At 50.5% G+C, this 10,394-nt stretch overlaps 1 protein-coding gene across 2 annotated transcripts; it reads right to left on the minus strand.

Annotated features, from left to right (window-relative positions):
* Window positions 1–1,085: 1,085 nt before the first annotated feature.
* INTS15 (integrator complex subunit 15) lies at window positions 1,086–10,394 on the minus strand (the record flags this gene model as incomplete). Of its 2 annotated transcripts, XM_084250892.1 has the most annotated exons (7): window positions 1,086–1,676; window positions 4,892–4,931; window positions 5,586–5,815; window positions 6,047–6,110; window positions 7,261–7,426; window positions 9,551–9,715; window positions 10,203–10,394. In XM_084250892.1, the coding sequence occupies 7 exons, from the start codon at window positions 10,392–10,394 to the stop codon at window positions 1,475–1,477; spliced, it is 1,059 nt and encodes a 352-aa protein (XP_084107018.1). In that variant the 3' UTR covers window positions 1,086–1,474. The 2 variants fall into 2 exon arrangements, with proteins under 2 accessions (XP_084107018.1, XP_084107017.1); XM_084250891.1 differs by having other exon boundaries at window positions 5,586–6,110; window positions 9,551–9,772.

Genomic DNA, 10,394 nt, shown 5'->3' on the forward strand with positions numbered 1-10,394 from the left:
TGTTCACACACTACTAGAAATACCAGCAAAGGGAGTCCGTAGCTCTAGCGGTTTTATTTTTTTTCCCTACAATTTCCTTTTCCTTTTGGCAAAACCCACCTTTGCCAGTGAACTTGGACATATCTAGGCCCTGGACATGTTTGGGGGGGGGGGGGCTGCCTTCTGAGACAGCTCAGAGACTACACCTCGCTAGACAGTGGTGAGAGTGTCCTTCCTTTCCCACCTGTTTGGAATATACGCCCATCAGCCGGCCACCGAAGAGCAGACAAGTACTCACCCTGAGTTTCACAGACGCGTCCCATCCAGAGATGGAGACAGGCCACTTCAGTTGGAAATTTCCTTTCCAGTCATTGCTTTCAACAGCAATTTAAAAAAGATTCCCACAGCCTTCACTTTGCAGGCGGGGCCCTCTACACAGGCTGTGGCCGCAGGATCCTGGCTGGACACTCAGGGCTCAGGGCAGGCTAGGGGCTTGTCTGAGGAAGCACGTGTAGGGGTCTTGGCAACGGGGGGTGGCCTTTATGGCGAACAGTGCCTGTTCCTTATCTTGAGGAATGCCTTAAACCTCTCCCTTTCTCTACCACAATGTCAAATTTTGGAACCCTCTCATTCCTGGTGTCCAGCCTAGCGGGGTGCGGTGGCAAGCTTACTGGGAGCTTTGCCCTCCCTAAACTGATGAGAACTCAGGGCACACCCCTTCCTTTCATGCACTAAAATACCAATTCCTGAGGGCTGTGTTTCGTACCTGAGGGAAGAACCTGTACCTGGGGCAAGGGGCCTGGGCAGCGCTCTGCCGTGCCAGCAGATCCCAGCAGGGGACACCGCAGACTGGCGAGGCAGCCCCCGCGGCTTACATTTAGCAGGTCATGGATGTACCTTTCATAAAGTCTACAAAACTTGTTTAGGAAAAATTTATTTGAACATATGAAAAGGAAAATTTAGAGACCCCAATAAAACAGAAGTTGCTTTCCCTGGTGGGGGCAGCCCCCCCCCCCAGTTTCCTTGCACAGAGCCAAGTGCCTTGGGGACGCTGCCGCACTCGTCCCACTTGGAGCTCATGGAGCCGCTGCCACAGCAGCCTGTGCTTGCGGCACTTTCCCAAGGAGAGAAGCCAGACGACTGGATCAGCAAAGGCTGCTTGGCACGTCCTCTCCCGGACAGCGCAGGCTCAGACGTGTGTGTCTGAAAGGAGGCTCACAGCATGGGCATCTTTTAAGACACCCTCATTGCGCTGCAGGCTGGACATTCTTCCTTCTTCGATCCAATCTGGACTCTCACAGCTGGGACCCGGGAGGAGGCACCTGGGCGGCGAGGCCACAGAACTTCCACACCAGGGTAGTTCTGCCGGCGAAGAGGGGATAGCTGGTCACCTCCCAAAGGTCCTCTTCTATGGGGTCGGTCACCCTTTCTCTGAAAGGTTCCTCCACACCAGGCACAGAAGGCACACTGCCACATGGCAGCACAGGGGCCCAGCCTAGCGGATGGGCCTGAATGGAAACGTCATGCCTGAGATGAAGGTGTGCCCGGGGTGTGTGGGCAGGGCAGGGTGAGCAGCAGGGTGGGCTGGCACGGCCCCGTAGCCCAGCGGGGGCGTGTGGATGTGAGGGTAGAACCCAGGAGGGAGCGCTGCATGTGGCGACTGCTGTACTGGGCCCGAGATCACCAGCTGGAGCAGGCTGCAAATATAAGGAGACGGGTGAGGACACACTGATGGCAGTAACAAGGCTCACCAACATGTGGCATCAGGGCTGGCCTGTCCCCCTACTGGCTGTGCCATGGGGGAGAAAAGAGAAGGGTGGCGGCCTCACACTTGCACCAGGAAAGATACCAGGTGGAGGCGCAGAACATGCAGATTCCACAGGAAGGACACAGGCCTGTGCCTGGGGCCCAGCAGCAGGTAAACCCCTGAGGTGGCAGGATTCAGACTAGGGCCCAGGCAGAGGAGACAGCAGGGGCCACCAGAGGGAAAAGCCAGGATCCCCAGGTGACGAGGCAGACAACACAGGCCTGCCCTCACTCTCAGTGGCATGGGGACCACGATGGGTGGTTTGTGCCTCAGTTTCAACTGTCCACTCATATAACGCTGTGGCTGAGGAGCCTCAGCTGACAGGGCAGCAGGCCAGTTCTCTATGCATCATTCTTCACGACTGAGTTCCAGATGAATTCTAAGCAAAGCCACACGAAAGCAGACCTTTCAGATCTCCTGACCGGGCATCAGTGTAGGCCCCACCCTCAGAGATGGCCCGGGCCTAGATCAGTCCTTACCACTGTTGGGCCACTCCCCTCCCCCTTACACCCCCTACTCTTATGCCAAGCAGCTTCAGAACCCCTGCTCACTAGTTCCTTCATGCTACTCCCTGCAACCAACCTTCCTAAACAAGTTGGTTTAGGAGGAATTATTACAGATGCAAAATTTAGGTCACATTTGTTTGAATCTACATAGCCTCCCAGAGATAAAAGGGTTTTCAAGAAGTTTCTGGTCTAGTGGGAAAGACAATTAACACCAATGAGACAATCAGAATTCAGAGAAGTATTCCCAGCAACTATATGTCTTCTCTCTACCCACATCAGTTAGAGGCTGCCCCCAGGAGGCCTTGGACTTGCCTCAGGAGAGGCAACCACAGGCTCCAGAGGGCAGGGTCACAGCCTGCAGGGCGGAGTCAGGCCTGGAGGGCAGTGTCAGAGCATTATGGTAGGGCTAGAAGGGGCTGTTAAGATGTTCTAGAGGGATTATATTATTGGGATAATGGATTTACAACCTGTCATCATTTAAATACCCTGAAAATATTAAACATTAAATAAAAACTGCAGTAAGAAGGGATTATTGCCAAGAGTGGGGGACAAGGGCTAACTTATAAGACAATGTCCTGAGATGCCAAGGAATTTTGATGGAACCCAGAAAAAAAGGAGGGTGTGGCTGCTCTGCACAAGCTGTCCACTCTGTGCTGTAACAGCTCAGGCACAAACACTCTGTGCTGCCAGGAACCATGCACTTTACCATCTCAGTCCTCGTTATCTACCTAGACACCTGACCGCAGCAGCCCATTTCCCCCAGAGTGCCATGCCGAGCCCCCAACACGGGAAGAGGACACTGGTCCTACGGTTGGAGCTATTCTAAGCTCAGCCCAGGAATCAGTATTTTGCTGAGGCTTTGCCCTCACATCAGGCACGTTTCTTTACCAGCCTGTAGCACCTGCCCAGTCTTTAGGGCCTGGAAGAGTCAGGCCAGGTCCTGGGCAGAGGGCAGCACACCCAGCACCATGGAGTCAGACTGGCGCGCCCACCCGCTAACTACCAGCTGCGATCAGCAGCCATGGAGCCCACTATCCCTGTTAAAAATCAATAGGGTCAGGGCCTCCCCTGTGGCGCAGTGGGTTCAGTGCAGTGCTGTGAAGCTATCTATAGCCTCTGCAGCATGGGTTCGATTCCCAGCCAGCCAGGGAGATTCCCACATGGCGCAGCGGATCTCTCCTGTCTTGCCCGCTGCTTCCCTCAGCAGTGCTTTTGGTCCATCTGCCTGTTCCACTCCCAACTCTGTCTCTGGTGAATCCTCTCACCCTCTCGCGCCTCTGGCCTGTACCCCAGCTCTTGTATAAATAAATCTTCAAAAAAAAATTAGTGGGGTCCTTGAAGAACCCTAATCATCCTACCGACTTAACTCAGTCACGTTCCTTTCCATGACCCTGCGCAGGCGCACCTACAGCGTGCAGGGGAGTCTGGCCTCTGCTGCAGACACTTCCCCACACAGCGGCCACAATGACTGTTTTTAGTGGATACCCGGTTCTAGCCTTCTGATGTGTCCCTACTTACTAAGCATCCCACGCTGGAGACAGGGCTGCTTCTGGGGTTTTGCTACTAGTATTGCCGCATTTGCATGGGACATTTTTGGGCACACAGTCTTTTGCTCTTAGGTTCAGTGAATAAGATTAAATGAAATGCCTGTTAGTAAAGTAAGTGGCAGTAGTCACACTTAGTAGATACTACATCCAAGTACTGTTGTAAGTGCTTTCGGTGTTTTCACTCATTTAAGTCTCACAAAAATCATATGGCGGGGTGGAGGGGACGGTGTGCATTGAACAGGTTACTATTATTTTCTCAATAGAAAAAAATCTATTTCTAGAGAAAGAAAAAAATCTATTTCTAGGGAAAACAGGTGCAGCAGGAGATAAGGAACTTGCCCGAGGTCAGAGAGGCAGGAACTTGCCCAAGGTCAGAGAGGCAGGAAGTAGCAAAGTTGGAATTCTTCCCCCGGAGCGAGGCGGCCACACGGATCCCGCTGTGCACCACCATCGCTGCCTCCCTAGAATGATGACAGTAACCACCACCTGCCGAGACCCTGCACGCCACAACCCATGCTCAGGAATTTCCCACCACCACCCGGTTCAACCCCTACCACAACACTAAGACACAACCAAAAACACCATCTGCATTTTACAAGCGCATGTGTGTGCGCACGCACGTGTGTGTAGGGGAACTGACGTGAGATCACCCAGGTGAGGAAGCAAACCCCAAACAAGACCACACTCAGAACCTGGTCTGCATCACCTGCTGCCAGCTCGCAGCCCAACTGACACCCAGTGCCAGGGCTGTGCTGTCTGAGAGAGAGGTGTGTGCGATTCAGCGTCACCAGGAAACACTGATGCGCTGTGACCACATCAGTTTATTCTGGTTTTCTTCCCTGAACCAGCAGGATCACCCCTTTCCTCATCTCTAATTTTGTTTCTACTCGGGCTTCCTCTCATGTCCACTCCCCATTTATCATCAGGTCCTCCAGGGGCTCCTTATGGACAGCAGCTCTGAACCCTGCAGACCAGCTCCCCAAGGAAGCCAGGACGAGGGGTGTCCCCACTTGCACGCCCTGCCCCCAGTAAGAAGTCTGCGAGGCACTTACTTATTGTGGGGCAGCCGGGAGCATAAGGTCCTCAGGTCATCTGAAATCAAAGACACGTAGTAAGGAGAGGTGCACAGAAGAGCAGCTGCACTGCACTTTCAGCATCTCTGAGAAACGAGGTTCTCTTTTTCTCCCATTTTTGCTTTAACAACTAAATCTCAAACAAAATATGTTACTTAGGAGAGGCAGCTCTGGGCAACTTGTCCAGATGCGCCCCCAAGGCGGGGCTCTCACCGAGCTTATCAGACACCATGGCCTTATAAGAGCAGCAAGGGGGAACCCAGTGCCTGCGACCACCACACAGGCCGCAGGCCACCTCTGGGAGCCGATAGTTAACATGCAGCACCGATGTGTGGGAGAACAACAGGTGGTGGGTATGTTTTACACGTACGGGGGGTGGTTATAAGTGAATACATTTGGTCAAAACCCATCAAGCTTTACACTTAAGCCTCTGCATTTTACTGGATGAAAACTATACCTCAATTGGGGTGGGAGGGAAGGACTGCACAGGAGAAGGAAAAGATTCCTTAATGAGAAAAATACGAAGCTATGATGCAGGCCTGGAGTCGTCCTCACTTAGAATAGGAGTCCTAAGTGCAGCAGAAAACAGTACCATCCAGGAAGCCCTAGTTCTTTCTCTGATGGGTAGAGATGTGCCCACCCCTAGGAAGGCCTGGGCCCTGAAATCACCCACCTCGTGTGCACAGCAGGGCTCCAGAGGCCATGGCCACCTGTAAAGCCTGTGCGAGACGGTCCAGAGACAGCTCAATTTCCTGGGAGGCATTGAGGGGGTTCAGTTCATCTGCCAGTCTATTGATCTCTTCGACCAGTGGGACCATGTGGTCAAACAGGATCAGTCCCAGGCGCCCATAAAGATTCTTCTCAGTCAAGTGCACCTGAAGCATCATGAGCACCTGCAGGACGCTGAGGTGGAGTTTCGAGTACAAGAGGTGGAAGTCTCTGTCCATCCCTCCCGAGTCCTTTGGAACTTTGGCAGTGACATGGCCATTGGATAAGGAGGGCTTCTTCTTCCTTTTATAAGCCAGAGGGGCCTTCACACACCAGCGGATCAATCCAGTAAGCGGGGTGAGCTCTAAAAATCCTATTGGGAGATTGGCTGCTATTGGAGTATTTAAAAAAGTGATAAGAATCAACCGAGGGTCCTCAAAAACCCAGTTGACAATCATTTCGAGCAAGTCCAATGGTGGAATGAGATCATCTGCAAACAGAGATACATGAGGTCAGAGGGCTTCCAGCTGCCACAAGGAAATGGAAGTGGGGGAGAGGAGACGGACCCCTTGATACTGGACTGACCACCTGACTTTCTGACCACATACGTCCTGTACTTATCTACTTTCTGTCTCCTTTTCTAGAAGAGCCCCTCTGTGAGCGCTGGCACTTTCATCTTCTTCAGTGTTAAATCCCCAGTGCTAGAATCATCTGTCCAAGGTGGGCTCAAAAAATATTTGTTAAAACAATTCCCTAAAATCCTATTATACCTTGAAGAAATTTCATCCTATGGGTCAATTTAAATAAAATGCCAGGTTTTGTGTCTAACACTATATCACACATTACTCTTCCCTGCCATCCCAGTGTTTGGTATCCCCTCCATAACACAGTGACAGCCACAGTGGGCTTCAGGAGCAGCCTGGTCAGGGATTCCAAGGGTCATCTGCCCCAAACCTGGAACCTCTGTGTAAGCACAATTTGACTCAAGAACTGGCACATCCTACAGCCCAGAGAGAGCACCATGAAAAAAAAAAAAAGTTGACATTTATTTTTGGCTTGCCATGTGTCCGGCATTGGTCTAAATCTTTTACACAGATTGGCTTGTTTAATCCTCCAACCATCCCATCTATTAGATGAGATGAGGAAACCGAGGCCAAGTGAAATACTCTCCCCAGGAGTCATCAAAAGGTCTGGTCCGGGTGGCCTGGCTCTTACCATTAGGCACAATCCCCCCTGGGATCGGCATGCAATGCCCTTGAGTTGGCTGTGTGCCTGGGAGCAGGTCCCCAGCCTCCTGTCTAGGGCTGGGCACCCCAGAGCCCCTGGGAAAGCTAGGTAAGGATACCCAAGCCCCATCTAGGTTGCTAAGGGCCAAAGTCAAACACGAAGAGGAAAGTGTGGGGTGGGGGAGACACATGTCAGTAGAAGTCAGGCAACTGGATATCACTAAGAAAAGTTCCCGGTTAGCAAATTCTAGAAGTTCAGTGGTCTGTACCTTTAGCTTTCAGCCTAAAATAAAATACACATTTGAAAGAAAAAAAGGCTAAAGCAATCACTGTACATTTCACCTGGGGTTCAGTAGAAATAAAATTGGCATCAGTTAAAGCTTCTCAAATGGCAACAACCTGTATAAAGTTTACCTGAAGAGAGGTCATAAAGCGCAGTGACGGAGGTTATGAACTGGCAGCAGAAGCGAGGACTGGCACTGAATATCTGCTTCAGGGTCTGAACGGATCCTGGCACCAAGCAGCAGTAGTCGTCCACAAGGGCCCTGGCTAACCTCACACAGTACACCACGGGGGTCCGCTGCAAAGAAGCACAGCCCATGTAACTACAGGCGTTGTGAGCTAGTAGACTAGCACCGAAGCATACATGGCGGAGGCCGTCATTAGTGGCAGGACCTCTTCCAGGAGTGGAAGAGGTAAGGAGCTTACTTTGAAGCAGGGGTTGGTCAATTAAAGTCCACAGACCAAACCCATCCCATTATCTGTTTCTGTAAATAAACTTTTATTAAGGGTCTCCCCTGGTGGCGCAGGCAGTTGAGTGCTGCGCTATGAAGCTGTCTGCAGCCTCTACAGCGCTGGCGAGGGTCCCACATGGCGCTGCAGACCTCTCCTGTTGCACCCGCTGCTCCCTTCAGCAGTGTATTTTGTCAGTCTGCCTGTTCTGTTCCCCACTTTGTCTCTGGTGAATCCTCTCACCCTCCTGCGCATCTGGCCTGTACCCCGGTTCTTGTATAAATAAATAAATAAATCTTTAAAAAAATACTTTTATTAAAACACAGCTTTCCTATGTGCTTGCCTATTGTCTGAGGCTGCTCTTACACTGCAAAGCAGAGCTGAGTTATTGTGTCAGAGCCTGAAATATTTACCGTCTTACCCTTTACATATAATATACCTGCTGACCCTTGCTTTCAAGTTCACTTAGGAAAGACGGTACCTGACTTCCAGTGAGGAAATGACAACTTATATAATCCCACAGATGACACTTCACAGGTAAAAACTAACGCTTGTGATTACTTTCAAGAGGTTTAGGAGGGTCTGTGAACCATTTATGCTTCAGATGTTTATTTAGAGGATTCCTTTCTGGATTTCCTTTCCAATTCTACCCTCTTTCAGGCTTCCTATACCATGACTGAGTACTGTTTTTCAATCCAACAGGACCACCCTCCTCTGCTTTTCTCCTTCCCACTCAGAAACCAATCTATAGTTATGGCCACCTTCATACAACTGCTGCTCAGGATGCTACAGCTCCCAGGCTCAATGAGGCTGCAGGGGCAAGTGCAGAGACAGTAGACCAGACCAATCATTCAAGCTGAAATCTGCTCCTACAATCTCAACCCGGCCATCTGGAACCTTCTTCACTAGGGCAAAATCTGGCCCAAACCACTAAAATCCTTTCCTGTCACTAATATTTGTTTTCATTTTGCCAAAAAGCCAGCGCAGCAGCACCATGAGAGGAAAACAGAAAACTACATGATGAATTACAAGATGCCAAGCTTGACTTCACTAGTCTGTCAAGGGTTAGAGACAATTCTTATGTTCAATACAACGCACCCTAGAAATCAGACTGGTGAGAACTAAGATATAGTTTTCACTGAAATCTACCTATGCACTAAAAAAAAAATATATTTTTGCTAGCCAAATTTTCAGGATAAACAAGATTACAAGAAAAATAAACTGAAACAAATGCAAATGATTCTACACGCTTGGGAGTAGAGCAGCAGGTTGTGAAACTGAATGTAATAAATTCCATTAACTTGGCTGAGGATCACATTAACTAAATTTTGAGTTGATAATGATGGATTATCAAATTTTCAAACACTTTAATTAACAAAAACCAAAATAAATCATCCAAAAATACCATCCAACACAAAATTTATTGTAAATATACATTTTTTCTTGATACTTCATGCATATTCATTAAGAGCCATGCACTTTGCAAACTTTGCAAAATCACCCTGAAATGATGCAAAACAATTCACATGTTCACTAACTACAGAAAATTAAGCAGAAAATCTAACTGCCAAAAATAGACATATAATGATCTTTTAAAAAAATCCTACCTTTGGGGCTGCATGCATACCTGTTTTCAAAATCCTACCATGTAACTTCCAACTAAGAAAAGTGATTTTCCACTTGCTTTCTTAATTTATTTACCACTACAAACTAAAGTTTTCTCAAGAATGGTTACTATCTATGTGTAAATTCAGCTCTAGAGTATCAGCACACTGGGTAGTGGCATCAAGGAGGTAACATGCGAAAAAGGCTTCCACGGAAATCCAATTAAATGCAAAATCCTGACACTAAAGTCCTCTTCAGACTTGAGACTCTCAATAACAGGCCTTTAACACCATTGAGATGTGGCTGTCACACATCCAGTGACACAGGGACAGAGACCCTGGGGAGAAGGCAATTTCTAGAGAAGTACCTGGAGCCAGGAGGCTGCACACTCTAACACTGGGATGCGACACACAGCTACCGCCATGGAGACTAGTTTTCCCAACAAGCTCATCCGGCTGTCATCAGCTTTGTTCCCTTGAGGGCTGAAAAGGGATGAGAAAATAATCTGCCGGACAGAGTCCTTGGTTTGCTCCTGGAAATAATTGCACATGATTTCAAGAAGCTGAAGCTCCTGCAGTGAATTCAATCTCTGTAAAACAAATCCAGGCGAAGCAGTAAGAAATTTGGCTTGGGCATGCTCATTAACTCACACAGCAAGAAAGCAGAACATACACTAGTCTCCCCTGAGAACTTCTCAGCACTCTACAGCCCACTCCCAGAGCAGAGCTCTACCGTGGCTCGCAGGAAATGTCAGTCCGGGGGGACCGGGGATCACCTGCGGCGGTTCGAGACGCTCGGCTACCAGGCCCTCACCACCCCTCAGCAGCGGCTGTCACGCGTCCCGCGACCCAGGCGCCCGCGAGCAGCGCCCCGCGCCCAGAGGAGGTGGGTCTGGCGGCTGCGGAAGGAGCGAGGCCGGGGCGAGAACGCACGCCCGGCGCGCCGCGCCCCCGGGGGAGGGGAGGGGAGGGGAGGAGGGAGCTCGGCCCCGGGCCGCGGGGCTCGCCCGCCCGCCGCACCTTGGGCTGCGCGCCGCGCTCCTTGGGCACCTGGAACACGAACTCCTCGAGCAGCTCCGCGGGGCCCTTGTCCACGATGGGCAGCGGCGCGCTCTGCAGCTGGCTGCTGAAGTAGATGTCCAGGTGGTACAGCACCTCCTTGGCGGCGCTCAGCGCGTCGCGGCGCAGCAGCGAGTGGCGGATGTCGCTCAT

Source organism: Talpa europaea (assembly GCF_964194135.1).
Source record: "Talpa europaea genome assembly, chromosome: 12".
Lineage (NCBI taxonomy): Eukaryota > Metazoa > Chordata > Mammalia > Eulipotyphla > Talpidae > Talpa > Talpa europaea.